This window comes from Scardinius erythrophthalmus (assembly GCF_964197995.2).
Source record: "Scardinius erythrophthalmus genome assembly, chromosome: 11".
Taxonomy (NCBI): Eukaryota; Metazoa; Chordata; class Actinopteri; order Cypriniformes; family Leuciscidae; genus Scardinius; species Scardinius erythrophthalmus.
The window spans coordinates 27,275,051-27,296,919 of NC_138231.1; the positions used below are offsets into that span (position 1 = coordinate 27,275,051).

Sequence of the window (21,869 nt, forward strand, 5' to 3'; positions counted from 1 at the left end):
CTTCGATAAAATTTATTCTATCCATTTATGGTGTTTTTTTTTATTTTGGGGGTATTTTTGAATTTATTTACCTCTAAAATACCACATTTTCTTTGTAAATTATGCTTATTTTTATGTTATTTTTTTATATTTATTTAACTACATTAAACTATCATTCCACTAAGTTCTGAGAGTTAAAACCTAAAGATGAAGTGTTTTTGCTGTCATCTGGTGTCTTATATTGGTATTAAATTAAGAAAAAAACAATAATATCAATAGCCACTAGATGGCTATAGTACTCAATGGCTGCATATAGGCTGTGAACTCTATGTGCATATAACTCTATGAACCACTATATCAAATTAATTTAACCTCTTAAGTTTTTGACTATCACAAGTTAAAATTGTAATTTAAAAAAATATATCTGTGTTAGGTGAGACAAAGATGCCAAAATATGCTTAGATAAATATGACAGTAGCACTTTGATCTGACTCTGAAGTGTGCCTGAGTGTGTGCGTGAGGGTGATGAGCCAGGTGGATGATTGGATCATACCAAAAAACATGGGCTCATTCAATTCTTTTTTTTTTTTTATGTGTGAGTTTTTATTTAAAAAAAAAAAAAAAAAAAAAGAGCCCATCTCTGTCATAGGCTCATTGAATTCATTGTTTGTGTTTGTGTGTGTGTGAGAGAGAGGGTGATGAGCCAGGTGGATGATTGATTGGATCATACCAAAAAACATGGTCAGACATTGGCTCATTCAATTCTTTGTTTTTGTATGTGTGAGTGAGTTTTTAGATATATATAAAAAAAAAAGCCCAGCTCTGTCATAGGCTCATTGAATGCATTGTTTGTGTTTGTTTGTGTGTGTGTGTATGAGTGAGAGTTTTTCCCATGTTGAGAATGTTGTACAGGATCAGCCCTTCATTTTTGTGTATGTTAGATATACATTGTATTGGATTTATTGATTTTTTTTTTACAAAAAAACAACAAGAATGCTCTATATTACAGTTTTTCCCATTCATTCCTATGGGTGCCCATTTTTGTCCACGAACAGACAATTAAGGAGTTTTTTTTTTTCACCCACTTAACACTGTAGAATCGAGTCTTTTTTTTGTGTGTGTGTTCAGGTGGCAAACTTAGGAAAAGTAGCCAAGTCTTGTACCGCTCAGATCAAGGGAAGTATTTTTAAAAAATAAATCAAAATAATTTTGCCCACATTTGTCCCCAATAGGGTTTTAGGGTTAAGATAGATCAAGTTGTAAGGCTCTCAACAATCCCTTGTTTGACCCTTCTGCATATTTCTGGAAGAGCCCTATCAGATAAGCCTCTAAAAACTCAAACATTACACAATAACAAAATTTATTACAATGTAATTTCATGCGAATACATTTCATATAATATGTATTATAAAATAGGATACAATTTCATCTTGAAGTTGTTACTGCACAATTTCTTTTAAATATATGTAAATGTTTTTTTTTTTTTTTTAGAATTTATACAGTAGTGGCCATTGACATCTTTGACTTGACAAAATTGCCATCACCTTTTTCATTCATGTGAAATATATACAGTATCTCACAAAAGTGAGTACACCCCTCACATTTTAGCAAACATTTTAGTATCTACTCAAGGGGCAATGCTATAGAAATGAATCTTGGATATATTTTAGAGTAGTCATTGTGCTGCTTGTCAACTCAACATACAGCCATTATTGTCAAAATAGCTGGCAACAAAAGTGAGTACACCCTTAGTGATAATAGCTGTATGTCGTTTAACCATGCAAAGCCACATGTCCTATTCATCATCTTCATGTTTTTGTCTGCTTGGCAGGACCATACAAATTGTTGTATCTTGTATTAGAGCAGTTAAAATTTGTGCTTTGAGTAAAATTATCTCATACTGACCACTGGATGTTCAACATGGCACCTCATGGCAAATAACTCTCTAAGGATTTGAGAATTAGAATTGTTGCTCTCCACAAAGATGGCATAGGCTATAAGAAGACTGGTAACACCCTGAAACATAGTTACAGTACAGGCCAGGGTCATACAGAGGTTTTCCAAGACAGATTCCACTCGTCACAGGCCTCGCAATGGTCAATCAAAGAAGTTGAGTCCTCGTGCTGTGCGTCAGGTGCAGAAGCTGGCTTCAAAAAACAGACACATGAGTACCGCCAGCATTACTTTAAAGGTTGCAGAAGCGGGAGGTCAGCTTGTCAGTGCTCAGACCATACACTGCACACTGCAACAAGTCGGTTTGCATGGCAGTCGTCCCACAAGGAAGCCTCTTCTGAAGCTGGCTCACAAGTAAGCCCGCAAACAGTTTGCTGAAAGCAAACTGTCCAAGAGCATGAATTACTGGAACCATGTCCTGTGGTCTGATGAGACTAAGATAAACTTGTGTGGCTCAGATGGTGTCCAGCATGTGTGGCGACGCCCTGGTGAGGAGTACCAAGAAAATTGTGTCTTGCCTACAGTCGAGCATGGTGGTGGTAGCATCATAGTCTGGGGCTGCATGAGTGCTGCTGGTACTGGGGAGCTGTGCTTCAATGAGGAAAACATGGATTCCAACATGTACTGTGACATTCTGAAGCAGAACATGATGCCCTCCCTTCAGAAACTGGGCCGAACGGCATGATAACGACCCCAAACACACCGCCAAGATGAAAACTGCCTTGCTGAGGAAGCTGAAGGTGATGGAGTTGCCAAGTATGTCTCCAGACCTGAACCCTATTGAGCACCTGTGGGGCGTCCTCGAGCGGAAGGTGGAGAGGTGCCATGTGTCCAACATCCAGCAGCTCTGAGATGTCTTTATGGAGGAGTGGAAGAGAGTCCCAGCAACAACCTGTGCAGCTCTGGTGAACTCCATTGCCAGGAGGATTAAGGCAGTGCTAGATAACAATGGTGCTCACACAAAATACTGACAATTTGGACACAGTTTTGACATGTTCACTAGGATGTACTCACTTTTGTTGCCAGCTATTTTGACAATAATGGCTGTATGTTGAGTTATTTTCAGAGGACAGTAAATACATACTGCTATACAAGCAGCACATTGACAACACTAAAATATATATTTTATATATAGTTTAATTTCTGTAATATTGTCCCTTGAGAAGATATACTAAAATGTTTGCGAAATGTGAGGGGTGTACTCACTTTTGTGAGATACTGTATTTAGGCCTATGCATTTGCCTGTTTAAAATTTACTTACCACATGGCCCAATAAATAGTATTATGTAATGAGTTATGTCAACATTTGTTAAGTAGCGTGATGATGGAGTTCAATATCTGCTGAACTTGCATAGTGTCAGCAGACTGTTTATTCTCATCTTTCTGTGATCTAATCTAACTGGACTAAACTGCAGTACAGATGTTTCCCTTCTGTCTCCCTTAGGTGGTTTTAACTAACCAGATCACCACACATGTGGGCGAGAAGGCTCACTGTCCTCAGAGGAATCAGGCAGATGGTAAGAACAGCCTTCCATCGTCTGCTGGAGTCTAAACTTGATTTTTTGAGGAGAATGTTTTTGTTTAAAATGACCGTGTTTTTGGGATTTGATGGTGGAAATTTAGATCAGAAATTCCTGTCAAGAGACTCTTCTGTTTCATCCGTCCCTAATGAGCCGTTCTCTGATCTGGCTAATGGAAGTCATCGTTCCAAGCCATTCCGAGATGGTATGTGGGATAAATGAGCATCAGATATGACCTTCCACACAAGCAGCTGTTGTAGGTTCTTCGGAACTACATCATTGACCCTGGAGAAGATGGTATTACTCTAACCAGGGGGCTGAAAACACGATCCACCCGCTCAACAAACATGTCTGGGCCTTATGCGATTCTCACGACATCTCTGATTCCATGGCTGTGCAGTGACCCGTGTCTTCTGTCGCTGTATGTATGGAATAGTGCAAGTATACTCTGGCGTACATCCAGGTGTACAGTTGAAGAGGGTCTTGTTTTGGGGCAAATCCTTGAGGAAAGAGAAACAGGCACCGTTCTCATGTTATCTAACAGACACGTTTCTGTCCTGTAACTTTACCCCCAGACATCGGTTTCTTAATATCTCACTGTTCCACTCGGCAAGGTGGAGTTACCAGGAACTCTTTCTCCCACTCATTTGCTCTGTATCTTTCTCTCACACATGCACACAAATGTTTTTCCATCTCTTGGGATTATGTAGGGAAAGAATGGCCTTTATACAGCCTCACCCTGTTTATCTCCATCCTTGGTCTTATCTGACCTCTCACTTAAACGGATAGTTCACCCAGAAATTAAAACATTGTCAAACATTCCAAATGTATCAATGTATGAACACAGAACCAGAAATTTGTTAGGTTGTAAGTCATCTGTCTTCAAGTCAAGTCAGCCCCCCCCCGCCCATAAAAGTACAATTTATTCATGCTTGCGTTCAAATCAACATTTAAATGCATCTCAATTTGTCACAAGACACTAGAGAACTAGTATCGTTGTCCTGTACATCTTTGAGATGCCATGTTTGAATGTGCACAAGTGAGAATCTTCTGATCAAGTGAAAGATTTTTGCGAGTTCTTCACGAATAACTACTCAAATTTCTGTCTGTTCTGTCTGTGACATCTCACAAAGATATCATGGATTCAGAAGACTTTAAATAAAGTGGGCAATGTTAACAATATTATCATATCTATAGAAATTTTGAAAAGAAAAACGCCATAACTTATTCCAGTGCAATGATTTACTTAAACCCTTAAATGCACGAATGTTTCACCAATCATTATTACATATTCGGGTCTGTAGCGACCCATATCTATATCTAACACGTAGGGCTGCAACAAACGATTATTTTGATAATCGATTAATCTAACGATTATTAGAACGATTAATCGACTAATCGTCGATTATTTCGCCGACTAATCAGTAAGTTTGGAACGATTATTCAGCCTTTTCAATTTGTTAAAACACTGAGTTATACATATTCTAACTATAATATAAAAAAAGAAAATCACTTCAGCTTTTGAAATGGTTGGTTTAATGAACTTTGAGTCAACTAAACAGGTCATTCTCTTTAAGTTTTCAGATTTCTGTCCAACTCAAATCACACACAAATGCAAAAAGCATTGGTTAAATATTCGGTTCTCTTTCAATAAAAAAAATGAACAAAAAAAAATTATCAGCTGCATTACAGACAAACTTAAACTGCAAACAATTATTATAAGAACACAATTTAAAAAAAAAATTGACAGCTGAGCTGACAGAGACATTCTCATTCACCTTTTAATTTACAGTATAAAAAATCAACAGACATGATATTCTTCATAACATCTCTTTTGTAAGTCTTCATGAATATGGAACAAAATACAGGCAAGTGATAAGACTGTAATAACTAATAGTTACAATAATAAAAACAGCCCTGAATCCTAAGCTCGATCAAGCTTTATTCTATGCAAAAATAATCATCACATTACTGTAATTATATTATTTTTGTTAATATTATTGCTATTATTAGTAGTATTGCATTCTCTAAAAAGAGATTTACTGCTAGTTATTTACGTTAGCTCCAGCTGGAGAACATTCACCTCTCACCGGCTCGTCTCGTGCCGGGTTTTTCCTCTTTAAGTGCTTTAACATTCATGTTGTGCTCCCGTGAAAAGCAAGTTACGCCTTGCATGTATTGCACACGACAGCATTCTTGGTTTGAAGTTTTGTGAAACTTTCACACACCTAAGTTAGCTAGTTCGGATTCGTTTGCACTCCGTCATAATTCGCGCTGTGTTTTCTTCTACCGCAATAGCATTTGTAACGGCTGCATTACACTCTAGCGCTACAGCGCCGTAGCGGTCAAATCGCGATATTGCAGGCCCTTACATTAGGTCACGTGGGATCAAACGACTACTCGACAACAAAGATATTTGTCGACAATTTTTTATTGTCGACGTTGTCGACAATGTCGACTAATCGTTTCAGCCCTACTAACACGGATAGATCTCTACCTGTCGCAATAATATAAAACTCTCCTGATATTAGAGTAACAATTACAGAAGAATAAAATAAAGCGTATTTTATTACCTTCTGGACTGGCGCGGATTAATGCACAGGCTTGCCTAGGCTGCAGCCTAGGGGCCCCACGTGTGCAGGGGCCTCGGATTGGCCTGACAATTTTTTTTTTTTTTACTGAAGCGCAAAGGCACGGCGCCAGGATTCCAGTTTTGAATGGGCCAGACCAATTGTGGGTGGGCCTTAAATTAAAAACCTTATCGAATCACTGTTTAACCTAATAAAAATTACTGACTAATAGGCCTATACTGTTATATTATCTGTGCGTATACATAATATAGATTTTAATAGCTTGATGACCTTTAAATATTTTGTTGCATTGTAAAATGTTTCGGTGCATAGGACGGACCTATCCGCGATCGCTCTCCATGGTTCTGACCAAAGAAGAGCGCTTTGGAATCTCCATTACACATCATAGCCTACGCATCATACCTGGGCTGCGTTTCCCGATAATGTTGTCTCTTAGCGCGCTACGAAGACTCATAAGGTAACTAAAGGTATACTGGTCTACCACTAAAGGTATACCATTACTAGGCGCTGGCGCCCTCCTAGCAACGGCCATGCTATCATCCTGGGGTGGCAGAGACGAAGATGTGCTAGGTGATGTGGATCTCAGCTCTCTTCATCTCCTGGTTGCAGCGATGACTCCGAGACTGTGTGCGCGTTTAAGGTAGCCTACCTAAACAACGACTGTTGCAACAGGGCCAAGGGCTGGGTTAGAAAATATTTGACGTCATTATGTTTTTTAATTTAATCAATGTTGATTATGAAAGTGAGCATGCAGCATGAGAAAGATATTATACACCATGAGATGCGCAATGTCTGGAGACATGGAGTGGGTAAAACATGATTTTGACCACTTCATTGAGTCTTGTTTTGTAGAAAGTCTCTTTTTAAAAGATTTTCGTTTTGTATAAATTGTATCTTAATTTTGATCAATGTTTTATCAACCAATTGCCTGTATTTAATAGATAAGAAGAAAATATATAGCAGACAATGTAATAAGGCGCCGGCAGGATCACTTGCATTGCACGTGAACTGGAGGGCGCCGAAACTCAGCTTGTGCCTCACAGATTTGAGAAATATAGGCTATTATAGAAAGCTTGAAATGTCTACTTGCAAACGAAAATATTCAAAACCAAAAGAAATAGGCTACTCTCTGAATATGTCATCTGAAATGTGCATTTCTCTCTGGCGTTCATGGCGAGTCAGCATCGTCATCTTTGCAGCGACACAGAAAACACCAGTATATTAATAAATAATTAAATGTCTCCTTGCTTTTTAGACACATTCATAATCATTACTTTTACCGGTTCTTTGTGGCAAGCTTTATGCGTGTGTTCGTGCGCTTGAATGCGGCTATAAACGCTCTTAGGGTATATAGCCTAAGTCAGGGGTCACCAAACTAAGGCCCGCGGGCCGACTCAGGCCCGCCACCCCCCTTTGACTGGCCCCCCAGCCCCTCTGCCCCCCACTACTTGAACCGGCCCTATGAGGCAATCCCCATAAGTCGTCATGGACGGTACGTCATGGTACGGGCGTCACAGTTTGGTGCATACATTTACACGGAGAATACACGGTATAAAAATAAATAAAACTTGCGTGCAATTTAATTAATATAATGCGGAACTACTGTTAGATACGCGGATTCTTAGGGACACCTAATCTGTAGCTCCGCCTTAGCTCTGAAGCTCTGAAGCAGGCTGCGGTGTAAAGATTGCTATGCTGGAATATGTCGAGAGAGAGGTGTGGGCGCGATCGGAAAGTCGTAAAGTGTTTACTTATATTTGTGTGTGTGTGTGTGTGTGTGTGTGTGTGTGTGTGTGTGTGTGTGTGTGTGTGTGTGAGACCGAGATCGAACAGTGGAAACATAAAAACATACTCCGTCATTTAGTTTATGCAGGACATCATTCAAACTGCAAAGTGTTTAAGTTACTGTTAATTACATTTTTAAGGAAAACAAATATATTAATCTGAAATGTAGCAGATTTATTTTCAATTAATTCAGGTAGGCTACAATTACCAACCATATCAAGGTATTTTTATTAATTGAATTAATGAACTAATTATATAAAACTATTGTCAGTGCACTACAAATAAACTGGTTCTATGCCTTTACTTCATTAATAAAACTTATTTTTAAAAAAATACAAGGCTTAAGACATTTATTCTTCTTTTGGTGGTCCAGCCTGAGACATGCACAAGCCTTCTGCATTTTTGTTTTGCTTTTCCCTTCATTGTACCCAACCGTGATGTCTGAACCGAGGAATGAACCGAACCGTGACTTCTGTGTACCGTTCCACCCCTAAAAGAGAGTGCAGAATTTTCAAAGAACAGTGGACCAACGATTATTTGTGAAGAATAACTTTAAATAAAACAAAGTGTGAAGACTCGATTACAACTTTTGCAAACCACTAGTATTGATATAGTAGTGTGGATATAGTAGTGGGGATGGCTGTGCCAGGCTAGTAATCTCTACTACACAATGAGGCCTGCTGGTGGTCATTTTGGTCTGGGTCACAATTCTATGTTATATAGCTGACCCGGCCCCGGCCCCCCATCACAGTCAGGAACGATAATGTGGCCCCCAGAGAAAAAAGTTTGGTGACCCCTGGCCTAAGTAATTAAATTAATATAAAGGGGCGATTTGTCCACGAATGGCTTAAATGAACAACTACTAGTCGACTAGAAAAAAATTTAGTCGGAAGCAGCCCTTATTCCACATATTTCCGAGCCAAGCAGCAGGCCATTCTTCTGTGTTGAGCGTGTGAACCTGCGGAATATTCAGAAATGCGCTCTCCGTCTCCGCTCACGAGCTCTGATCGGAACAAACCCGAACCTCACTGTCTGCTGAACTTGCACAGAAACATCAAAATGGACATAACCAGCTTTTTAAAATTGTTCTTAAAACTAAACATTTAGACTATATTTTAGCACAAATTATGAGCTTATTAACGATTTTTTATAATTCTTGACAAATGAGAATATATTAAAAGTTTGTTTTTGTGAAGAAAAACAAACAACCGCGTTGCGAACAAAAAAAAAGACCCTAACTAGCCCATAATAAAAAAATAAAATAAAAAAAAGATAAAAAAACAAGCAGGGTAGATGTGAATTGGCCACCACTTGAAGGAATGTAAAAGAAACATTGTAGTGTTGGCTCTCTTACGCCAACATAGCCTATATGCCCGTTTCTACGCAAGAATGATAAATGAGGGCCAATGTGTGCCAGTTCACCGTAGTTGCGTGTGGACCATGCATGGCACTAAATAAATTTTTAGGGGGGGCCTCACACAAAGAGCAGCCTAGGGGCCCCTGACCACCTTAATCCGCCCCTGCTTCTGGAGCTTGGAAGGGTCCAGTTTAGGGCTGTCACTTTACGTTCGAAAATCGATTGCACAATCGATCGGACCAACCAACGCAAGTTTCAAAAACGAAAATAGGGAATTGATTTTAACGGTCTTTTCTCGGAGCGCGTCCAACTCGTCACGATATGCCTGCAGCGAACGCGCGTCACACAGCAACTGCAGGCTCTGACAAACATGCATAACAGCAAATTATACTTCTGCATAATGTGTCTCTTTTTACAAAAAAACTGTGAATTCTGCCGGTATGCAGACAGTCTCATGCATACAGATACAGATTCGGGCTACGGTCTACAATCGCCTACGTAGGCAAAATTTGTTTGACATTTCTAATCGTAAACAGTACATTCAGCATCTGGCTCATATTCGCCATCTCAAACATATTCACAAAACTATAGTTTTCAACATCTCCAAAAGCAATATTTTGCTAGCTGACAGCTTCTTCACCAGATCCACCATCAAGTGACAGTGACACTAATATTTGATTGCGTTCAGTACTTGATCTGCAGTAAATCACTGAACCATTTCAAGATTTGCTGATGATACTTCCTATTCTTTTGTTTTCTGCCTGCAGTAACTATGAGTGAAATGTCACTTCATCATTGCGTTTCAGACATTGCCATCTTTTGGAATAAAGGTGAATTGCACTTATTCAGTCATCAAAGATTCAGTTGTGCAGAAAAAATATACTTACGACTAAAATAGTATTCTGCCAGGCCAGTAGTTGGCCATGTCACTTTGTAAAGAAACACTACACGCCTACAGACTGAACACGTAATATGCGTGCGCATGTCACAGTTTTCACAAATTCGTGTTTCTGTAGTTTACACAGAGATAATAATGTTATCATTTTCAAAAACTTGCACTTTGAAACTCGTTTTCAAAACTTTGTGTTTTTAGGCCCCCAAAACCCTATTGTCGTGTTAATGAACGGCCAAAACGCATAAAATGTTTTTAATTTTTAGTTGAAAATGGTGTCGTGTAAACGGCCCCTAAGACTAGGGATATGTGCCATGACTAGTTACATTGACTTTCAATCGGAAATTTTGTTACCGTCTACAGTTAACAAACCCCCAGAGGACAGTTAAAAAAGTCTGTATAAGCAGTTCATTTAAAACAGCCTACTTAATATAAATTAAACAGTCCAATCTCATACAAAATACCACTGAAAAATATATGCAATATCAAAGTCTGAGGTAACATGAAATTATTTTGTTTTCCGCTTCAGATATACAATAACATAATGTGTTATATTAAAATGTAACATTAACGACAGTCATTTGAACATACCCTTATAAAATTAAAGAGCAATACATAAATGTGCAAAAAAGATGTAATAAAACAACTAGTATTTTCAGTGCTGACTAGCAGCAGTATCGTTTAGTTGACTTGTCTCACTCATCCCTAATTAAGACAGCCAGTTCTTGAGAAAATGTGTTTTCCTCTTGGCCTTGGTATTGGAAACTACTTTTTAGGTCTTTTGTTGAAGTTGTAGACAAAAGGCCACACCTGCAGTTTGTATCTGCTTCCATAGTTAATCTGAGATGTTGACTATTGTCCAGAATAGTAGTTGCTCTCGGCTACAACTGGCTGCTGCTTCAAGCTTGTGATGAGGCCAATACACATAAATCACAACAGACCTCAGCAGATTTACTCACCATTTCCGCTCTAGTCACCAGGCATTGGCTTCAAATTACTTTTGGGGTCAGATTTGATTCCAGTGCTTCTAGTGTAAGGTCGATGTGTAAAAGAGGCCACTGTGATTTAGTTCAGAGCTCCTCTGAACACTGATAAGAAGGCTATTTTGTGCAGTACGATAGGAAAAAGCATGACAGAGCAGGTTTCCTTTGTTTCGTTTTCTCCTGCATTTCTGTTACTTTCTAGAGGATTTTAGCATGCTGATATTATGTTGTTAAATTTCCTACAAAAAGGGAGTTTTATAGGAAATTTCACATTGTTATTTTTTAAGTATGAAGATGCTTTATGAAAACATCAAGCAAGCTCAAATCAGGGGTTTAAAAGCGGTGGTAGCTTTAGGTAAGATTTATTGTCCAGTAGCTACACTAAAACAATCCTATTACATAAATCCTATTTTCCCATAAAAAACGGCAACTGGGTTTGCAAGAAATTCACTGTTAAAAATACAGTGACAATATTATAGATATTACGAGAATTGTACATTTTACAACTTATATTTTATTAAAGTCCCCCTGTGTTGAAAATCAAGCTTTTAATGTTGTTTATATGTCTGTGGTGTTTTTAATATGCTTTAAAAGCATAACCATGTGCAAATTCATAAGTCAACACCATTGCTGAATATTTTCTCTTTAAAACTGCAGTGAACTACAGTCTTAAAATCGCGGTTTGAAATTGCTGATGTTTCTGACATCACAAAGTAGTGTAACTATCTGATCAACGTGTGATCGTCAACGAGTGGATCTCTGAGCTGGTGTGAGTAAGTGGAGGCGGAGCTAATCTGCATATCCATAGAACCACGTATACTAAATGAGGCAAGGGTGTAGAGTTACATTCGAGCTATTTTAAGGCATGAATAATTTATTTCAAGGAAAAAACCTTTAAATATGTAATTTTGATGATCAAAGATGAGTTTTAAGGGATACAATTATTGTCTACACGGGGACTTTAAGTAATATAATGTTATAATACCATCATATAATATCTACTTGAACTCCCCAAATCTACTTTTTATCTTAAAATGTATTGAAATCAAAAATGAAGACAAAATACTAACAGATGCTAAAAATACTCACGACACTAAAATTAACTAAATAACAGAAAATGTAATACAAAACGTCTAATGTACGTTAACAACTTTTTTCTTGTTTAGAAAAAACAAACTTAAATATGTGATATGTCATGAGACTTCTAGAAATTTCATTTTACCGTTTTTGATTGTAAACTATATAGAAATTCGTAGTTTTACCTTACAAAAAAATTATAAAATTGACAGTATTTTACATTCAGATGACATATAATGCAATGTTAAACCAATCTGTATACAGTAAGGTAACTTAAAGTTAAAGCAGTTAACAATTTTGTACTGTAGCATTTTTACAAATAGTCCTCTTACCATGAGGAACGGAACTAGATTATGCACGATCCAAGGGTTTTGATGTTTACTTTGCACGTAAATGTCTAAACGAGGACATTTTTTCTCTTATCCAAAGCAAATTGATAATTGTGCAATCAAAGTTTAAAGCAGCTTTAATTTAAACACAAAAATGCAATCACCTATTGAGAAACAACTGATCAATTTGTGCTAGATCTGACCTCAAAACGATGTAATTAAATGGGCCTCCTTAAAACCAACTAGTCATTCAAACAACCCACCAATGAAAGAATATCGTTTTACATATATGCTTGTAGATGTACAACAAATCAGCAGATGAGCTTTATAAACATCAATGAAACATTCACAAATGTTTTTTTTTTTTTCCAGTAGGAGGGTAACATTAGAGAGAAGACTGTTGGAAAAATTGCACCTCTGCATGATTCTTGGCGCGATTCTTGGCACAATTCAGCTTTCAAGCCAAAATCAGCCCATAGGACAAAAGAACTCTGCACATTTTTTAACCACATTATCTTTGAATCTACATCACCACATGAAAGCCATTCCCTTGTCTATGTCCAGCCCAAGTCAACAACTCTCCCATTCCCCTGTTTGACAATCCATCAATAAAAACATTTGGACGTGCTGAATTTGGTGCAAACGCAAATTGGATCCTATAATAACTGATTTGCAGGGTATTAAAAAGACAGCTGATTGAATTCTTTGAATAGCCCTGCTTTCACAGTGTGGGAAAGCAGCGCCCATGGCTTCTGTTGGGATCGGAGAGAGTAGGCGGATTATACTGGAACCCAGAGCATTGATTTAAGAAGCTGGGTCTTAACAGGGCGTCACATTTGTTTAGTCTGGCCCTTTCCAACCTTATTACCATGAACTCGCATTAAGTCGCATGGTCATTAGTCTGCGATTCTTTCAGACATTGTTAAGGGAATCCACTTAGAATGAGTTGTTCCTGTTGATAGCGCTGTATATTTGCACATGGTTTTAGTGCCTGAGTCACTATATATTAATTATGCAAATAAAGTAACCCACGAAATCTGTTGAACACAATTCACACAATGCAGTTCCCCATCTTGCAGGTCGGTTCTGTACTGCGGAGAATACAGCAGACTACCGTTTTTTGTTGTATTTTACTAGGACTCGTCTTTATAAAATGTGCTCATTTAAACACATCAAGTAAGTGTTTATTAGCAATAATAATTGGCTGACTGACTACATTATTTTACATTATACATTACTCTGATACTCACCAAATAAATATGTGGACATGAAGTATTGGTTTGAGTTTAAGTAGTAAGTACAAGTATATATTGTAAATATTGTAAATGAAAAAGATCAAGATGAACATTCCAACAATTTTAAAGTAATATTAATATTGAAGTCCACTAAGGTCATTTTCACTACAGTCCTATAATCGATAACTGAGATGCAAGATGGGTTGCAGTTGCGTTTGTATTAAATGAGGAAGCGAGTCTGTGGTGTGATACTAGACACAATAATAGGTTTTCAACAAGAAAATGAAGATTCTGTTATCTATTACTCGCCTTCACATCGTTCCAAACCCATAAGACTTTCGTTCATCTTCGAAACACAAATGAAAATATTTTTCATGAAACCCGAACGATTTCTGTCCCTCCATTGAAAGTCCATGTTACCAAAACCTTGATGTTTCAAAAAGTTCATTCAAAGACATTTAAAGTAATCCATATGAATAGAATGGTTTAATCTATGTCAGGGTTTCGTAAACCCCTGGGGGTTCACGTGGGAAATGCATGAGGTTCGAGTTTTTTGAAAAGCTAATAATTAACATAATAAATTAAATTAATAAACACTTAAAAAAAGATTAAATTGATGAAATATTTTGTTTGCCTACTTGTCATGTGACCAACATCAGAGAACTGTGAACATTGAAATTATTGAAATAAATCTCAGGGGGTATTTCAAGTAAATGTTTTAGGTTAAAGTGGTTCGGCTGTCAAACAAAGTTGCGTGAATCAACCCATACACATAGAACGCATCAAACATGGTAAACGTACTTGCTTGACGAGCAGAACGAACCTAATTGGTTCTTGTGCGTCAAGCGAGCATGTTTGAGCTTCTGTTTACCATATTTTATGTGCTCTGTATGTTTGTTGATCAATGTGTATAAGTGAATAAAAGACTAAATGAAGTCTGAACATCATATAAAGCGATTGAGTCTTTTCATAAGAGTTGGATTAAACCTCTCTATTCATGTGAATTACGTTTTTGTGGAATAGACTTTCAATCAGGTTTCATAAAAAAAATATTTTCATTTGTGTTTTATACCTGCAGGAAAGTCATATGGGGCTTGGAATAACATAAGGGTGACCAAATGATGACTTTTTTTTTTGTTTTATTTTGGGGTGAACTAACCGTTTAAAGTAGTGGCGGTTTGAGTTACACCGAATGAAGCGGTCTCGTATGCGTTGATTTTAGTGAATTTTAGGAATGCCACAAAGTTTAAAAGTTGTTAAGTTGTAATGCTCTTCTTATTTAATGACTTATTGATCAATAGAAAATATACACAAACATAATGTTTAAGTGAAATTTAGCTTAGGAAATCTTGAAATGGTAAATAAAAATGTAAATGTATTTTAAAATGAAATTTCAGTTGTTTGCTCCAAAAAGAATGACTGACTTTATTTAAACAGTATTTCAGTCTATCTAGCCTAGCACCTGGTCCGACTGGATTGCGTGTGTTTAGTAAATAAAGCACAATTTGGTGGTAAAATTCTGTGTGAAAAGCGGCGCTGTTTAGTGAATTCGCCCTTTTTATCCGTTAATGTGAAACAGAGCTCAAAACCCATCTGGAGCTGTAAAAGTGGTTGGCTATTGTTAAAAAAAAAAAAAAATTCTTTGGGGGGGTTATTGAGGATGTTGTTTTTTTCAGAGGAGGGGCCTTCCAGACATCCAGTTCACTGACATGCCGTGCCAGCCTTTTCAGGTTTCTCCCGCACTCGACTTTCCACAGGAAATGTTTTGAGGAAGTGAGAGTTGCTGATGTGACAGTTGTGAATAGTATTGTCAGATTACAGCATGGTGCTTAAAATGTTACACAACACAGAATCATGAGAAAGACACTCAGACCGTGACCTCAGAGGCCCTGGCTGTTTCTGGTTGCGGCGCAGTGGGCGAACATAAACACACAGGTGTGTTTACATAGCAGTTCGAAGAAGACCCGGATGAGTGTTATGTCAATAGTAACATTGGTAACTTCCTCAGGTGTCTGACCCAAAGAAGCGTTTCCATTGTTCTTTGGGCTTATCATCTGTTCTACATTGTCCTTAAACCGCAATAATGACTCGATGGCTCCAAGTATTCAAGTGATTCACTGTGGATGAGTGAGTTATAGCAGTTGGGAAATGGTGCAATATGGCTAAACAGCTTTATGCTGAGTCCAAAATGAACCTCCTAATGGTGGGTGAAATGAGAAAATGTACTAGCAATAAATATTTGTTACTGACTATGAAACTATTTATATATACACTATCATTCAAAAGTTTGGGGTCAGACTGTCGGTCAGATATTACACTTTAAATTGATTAAAAGTGACAGGAAATACATTTATATTGTTACAAAAGATTTCTGTTTCAAATAAATGCAGTTCTTTTGAACGTTCTGTTTAGCAAGGAATGCTGAATATCACCACCAAAAGTTAAGAAGCACAACTGTTTTCAACAAAGGGTAACAATAGTAAATGTTTCTTGAGCAACAAATCAGTGTATTGGAATGATTTCTAAAGGATCATGTGACACTGAAGACTGAAATAATGATGCTAAAAAATTCAGCTTTGCATCACAGGAATAAATAACATATTCAATATATATATATATATATATATATATATATATATATATATATATATATATATATATATTAGGGCTGTCAAAAGATTAATCACATCCAAAATAAAAGTTTGTGTTTACATAATATATGTGTGTGTACTGTGTATAATTATTTTGTATATATAAATACACACACATGCATGTATATATTTAAGAAATATTTGCATACATATACTGTATATATTTATATATAATTTATATTACAATTTTTTTATATATAAATTACACATTTTTCTTAAATAAATATACGCACATGTGTGTGTATTTATATATACAAATTTAATTATACACAGTACACACACATATATTATTTAAACACAAACTTTTATTTTGGATGCGATTCATCGCGATTAATCTTTTGACAGCCCTAATATTTTTACAGTATTTCTGTTTTTACTATTTTTTTGATCAAATAAATGCAGCCTTGGTGAGCGTATGAGTCTTCTTTCAAAAAGATGAAAAAATCTTACCCCAAACATTTGAACAGTATAGCTAATTCACCTAAATGATGACGTTAAATTTGCAACTTTGGATGAAAACAGCTAGTTTGTTCGCATGTTTTCTTGTCAGCTAAAAAATTTAAACCATCTTACAACTCTTACTTTTGGACAGTTGTGTGTCATCTTACATTTTACAGTTCTAATAAAGCAACTTGTTAACTGTTGGCAAACAACAGTTTTATTTACTGACCAAAGGCAATTTTTACTTTAATTTGGCACTTGACAAATGTAAAGTTTGAACCCTGACTGTATGAAATCTGTTTTGTTTTTTTGGGCCTTCAGTATCTACTGAGGAGGACTCTGGGTTTGTGACAGCGGCGCTGGGAAACACATGGAGTCACTGTGTTAACACACGCCTCATTGTCCAGTATGAAGACACAGAACGGAGACAGGTACACACCCTTTTACTCCTCTGTGGGAATTAGCAAAATTTTGTTTGCCATAATCAACGAATTCAAAACCAACCGTCTCGGTTACTGATGTAACCCTCGTTCCCTGAAGGAGGGAACGGGAGACGTAACGTCGACGTGACGACGTAATTGGGATCACTTCAGGGAGCCCTATCAACTTCGAGTGTCTACAGAACGAGCCAATGAACGTTGGCGTGCGTGAATCGCGTCACGCGCCCCGCCCCGCCGCGCGGGTATAAACAGGAAGCGGGCGCACGCACACATTGTCTTTCACTTCGGAGCCGAGCTTTTGCTTTCACTTCCGAACTCTACAGGAAAAGACTGCCTTTGAAAACGAGAAGAGGACTCTCCTTGTGTTGGTGTGACGGCGCGATCAGCGGTGGCCGCGAGCATTGCAGCTCACAACTGCTGTTTTCACAGCACTATTGTTCTGTGTTTGTGTGTGTGTGTGTCGGTTCGGTGGGCGTTTCCCCGTGTGTTCATTCACACCGCGGCTACCCCTGGGTGCCTCAGCACTGAGAGAGTTATTTTTCTATTTTTTTGTTTTCACTAAAAGAGCAACACAAGCGTGATCCTGCGTCTTTTTCAAGATGTCATTCCGCTTGTGCGTTTCTGGATGCCGTCGTTCCCTGGCGCCAGCAGATGGCCACAGTAGTTGCCTCTCGTGTTTGGGCATTCAACACGCTGAGGCAGCTTTTGTGGATAGTTCATGTTCCCATTGCGGGAATATGACTATCGCAGCGCTTAGATCGAGACTCGCTTACCTCAAGGGAGGTGCAGTCCCCTCGCCTATGCCCCGATCTAGTGTCTATTCTGCCCCGCAGAATATACCTACTTCGGTGCATGACCAGGGTGATCTGAGGATTACCGTGAGGGCTTCCCCGTCGAGTCATCCTCCGCGGGCCCCTCACGCCTCACAAGCGCTGTCGCCATTGGGGCTCCTTAGTGAACGTCTTGGTCCTTCTCCGGAACGGCCAACCGTTTCCTTTGGGGCTCCAGCTGACGATCAGATGTCGATCGCAGCATCGGAGGGGGAGCTGTCCTCTGGAAATGACGACTCGGCTGCGTTGCCCCCCTCGGGGTGTGTAGCGTTGTCCGAGCCAGATCCAGAATGGACTGCTATGCTTTCCCGGGCCGCCGAGAAGGTCGGGCTTGCGTGGAATCCTCCACCACGTCCCGAACCTTCTCGGTTGGACGATTGGTTTCTCGGGGCGGGCCGTGCTGGTTCTCAGTGCGCCGCCCCGGTACCTTTCTTTCCGGAAGTGCATGAGGAGCTTTCTAGGACGTGGAAGGCACCGTATAGTGCCCGAAGCCGTTCTAGTGGCTCCTCACCCCTCGCCACCCTCGACGGCGGGGCAGCTAAGGGGTATGTGGATATCCCCCCAGTGGAGCGGGCCGTCGCGATGCAGCTGTGTCCGGCGTCCGCTTCCTCTTGGCGGGGTAATCCACGCCTCCCGTCCAAGGCCTGTAAGTTTTCGTCCGGTCTAACGGCGAGGGCTTACAAGGCCTGTGGACAGGCTGCTTCCGCCCTCCATGCCATGGCGCTCTTGCAGGTCCACCAGGCCCAGGCGCTCATGGACATGAACGAGGGTGGTTCTGACCCAGAGCTCCTCCGGGAGCTCCGTGTGGCAACCGACCTCGCCCTCCGGGCGACGAAGGAAACCGCACGTTCAGTTGGTCAGGCGATGTCCACCATGGTGGTCCAGGAGCGCCACCTTTGGCTCAACCTGGCGGATATGAGGGACACTGATAAATATCGGTTCCTGGATGCCCCTCTTTCCCAGGTTGGGTTGTTCGGCGACGCGGTCGAGAGCTTTGCCCAACAGTTCTCGGCCGCACAGAAGCAGACGGAGGCCATCCGGCACATCCTGCCCCGGCGGACCGCTGCTGCTCCCACCCGTCCGCCGGCCGCAGACCCTCCGTCTACTCGTCGCCGAGGTCGGCCTTCTGCGGCGTCCTCCGCTCCCGCCAAGCCCCAGCAGCAGCAGCCATCATCCAGGCCTCAGCGTGGAGCAAGCCGCAGAAAGCCGACCCCGCCCGTCCAGGCCGCTGCCAAACCAGGAGGCAAGCGACGGTGCAAACGACCCTGAGACGGGCGGCCCAGAGGTGGATCAAGTTGCTCTTCAGGAGATGGCGAAGGCGCCACTCCTTCCCCCGGTGGAGGGCCGGGCGGAGAATCTTTTGTTTCCTTTTCTTTTTGTTCCGCCACTGACCCACGGGTCAGTGGTACCCACATTTTCAAAAAAAGAGCAATTTCTGAAACCTCTGGGCCCCAAGAGGGCGCGCTTGGCAGTCGACGACGCCGCCATGCCTTGTCACTCCCGAGCCCCTCTTTCATCGCCAGCGAGCAGCAGTGGCTGTGTTCCGGACGTGCGGTCGCCTCCACACACTCACTCTGCCCTTCGACGGAAGCAGGTATGTGCTGCACCACACACTCAGACCCCACTTCGGGCCGCTGTGCCGTCCGAGTCGGGTCCCTGCATTCCGCCGCGCTGCCCCACCCCGGGTACGTCTGTGGTGCCGTTAGTCCCGCTTGCTCGGTCTCTGGGAGCCTGGTTAACGCTTCCCAGCCCGTCTCGCTGGCTCATCCGTACCATCAGACTCGGCTATGCGATTCAGTTCGCCCGGCGCCCCCCTGCTTTCAAGGGCATCCTGTTCACCCGTGTTCTGGCGGACAATGCCCCCGTGCTCAGGGCGGAGATCGCAGTCCTACTGGCGAAGGACGCGATCGAGCCGGTCCCTCCAGCCGATATGAAGACCGGCTTCTACAGCCCGTACTTCATTGTACCCAAGAAAGGTGGTGGGTTACGACCAATCTTGGACCTGCGCGTCCTGAACCGGTCCCTTCACAGGCTACCGTTCAAGATGCTTACGCAGAAACGCATTTTCAAATGCATCCGTCCCCAAGATTGGTTTGCAGCGATCGACCTGAAGGACGCGTACTTTCATGTCTCGATTCTCCCTCGACACAGACCGTTTCTCCGCTTTGCGTTCGAGGGACGGGCATATCAGTACAAGGTCTTACCCTTCGGGCTGGCCCTGTCGCCCCGCGTCTTCACGAAAGTCGCGGAGGCGGCCATTGCTCCCATGTGCGAGCGTGGTGTTCGCATCCTCAACTACCTCGACGACTGGCTGATTCTGGCCCAGTCGAGAGAGCAGTTGTGCGAACACAGGGACATGGTGCTCAGTCACCTCAGCCATCTAGGGCTTCGGGTCAACTGGGAAAAGAGCAAACTCACCCCCGGGCAGAGGATCTCTTTTCTTGGTATGGAGTTGGACTCGATCAACATGACAGCGCGCCTCACCGAGGCCCGTGTCCAGTCAGTGTTGAACTGCGTGAGCACGCTCAGACGCAGAACAGCGGCACCACTGAAACTGTTTCAGAGGCTCCTGGGGCATATGGCATCTGCAGCCGCGGTTACGCCGCTCGGATTGCTTCATATGAGGCCGCTCCAACACTGGCTCCACGATCGAGTCCCGAGATGGGCGTGGCAGAGCGGCTCGTGCCGGGTCCAAGTGACTCCGCACTGTCGCCAAACTCTCAGCTTGTGGTCGGACCCTTCGTTCCTGCGGGCAGGTGTTCCCCTGGAACAAGTGTCCAGGCACTCTGTGGTCTCCACGGATGCCTCTACCACCGGCTGGGGGGCCACGTACAACGGGCATGCAGCTTCAGGTCTGTGGACGGGGCCTCAACTGCATTGGCACATCAACTGCCTCGAGTTGTTAGCAGTACGTCTTGCACTGAGCCGTTTCAAAACGCTGCTACTAGGCAAGCACGTACTGGTCCGTACGGACAGCACTGCGACCATTGCGTACATCAACCGCCAAGGTGGTCTACGCTCCCGCCGCATGTCACAACTCGCCCGCCATCTCCTCCTCTGGAGTCAGAAGCATCTGAGGTCGCTTCGTGCCGTTTACATTCCGGGCCTGCTCAACCGTGCAGCCGACGAGCTCTCACGGCAGCAGGTGCTACCGGGAGAATGGCGACTCCATCCCCAGGTGGTCCAGCTGATTTTCAGGCGCTTCGGGACCGCTCAGGTAGATCTGTTTGCCGCCCCGGACACGTCTCATTGCCAGTTGTTCTATTCCCTGACCGAGGGGACCCTCGGCACGGATGCTCTGGCACACAGCTGGCCCCGGGGCCTTCGCAAGTATGCGTTTCCCCCAGTGAGCCTTCTTGCACAGACCTTGTGCAAAGTCAGGGAGGACGAGGAGCAGGTCTTGTTAGTTGCGCCGTATTGGCCCAACCGGACCTGGTTCCCGGAACTAGTGCTCCTCGCGACAGCCCCTCCCTGGCCCATCCCTCTGAGAGAGGACCTGCTCTCTCAGAGACGGGGCACCCTATGGCACCCGCGTCCAGACCTCTGGAAACTCCATGTCTGGTCCCTGGACGGGACGCGGAGGTTCTAAGTGACCTACCCCCTGCGGTAGTTGACACCATCACTTCCGCTAGAGCCCCCTCTACGAGGCGCCTCTATGCATTGAAGTGGAACCTGTTCGTTGACTGGTGCTCCTCTCATGAGGAGAACCCCCGATCTTGCTCGATCAGAGCCGTGCTTTCCTTCCTGCAAGAAGGGCTGGAGCGAAGGCTGTCTCCCTCCACCCTTAAAGTGTATGTTGCCGCTAT

The 21,869-nt window shown here is 41.8% G+C and overlaps 1 protein-coding gene across 4 annotated transcripts in view; it reads left to right on the top strand.

Annotated features, from left to right (window-relative positions):
* The window catches only part of rad51b (RAD51 paralog B), a 68,006-nt gene that overhangs the window by 14,664 nt on the left and 31,473 nt on the right, over positions 1-21,869 (top strand). For 2 of the 4 annotated variants that reach the window (XM_081377786.1, XM_081377787.1), the window contains exons 7-8: positions 3,377-3,449; positions 17,115-17,224. In XM_081377786.1, the coding sequence (XP_081233912.1) occupies positions 3,377-3,449; positions 17,115-17,224 (183 nt within the window). Of the gene's footprint in view, positions 1-3,376; positions 3,450-3,555; positions 4,275-12,838; positions 13,096-17,114; positions 17,225-21,869 lie in introns of those variants that run through there. The other 2 variants (XM_081377789.1, XM_081377788.1) reach the window with 2 other exon arrangements.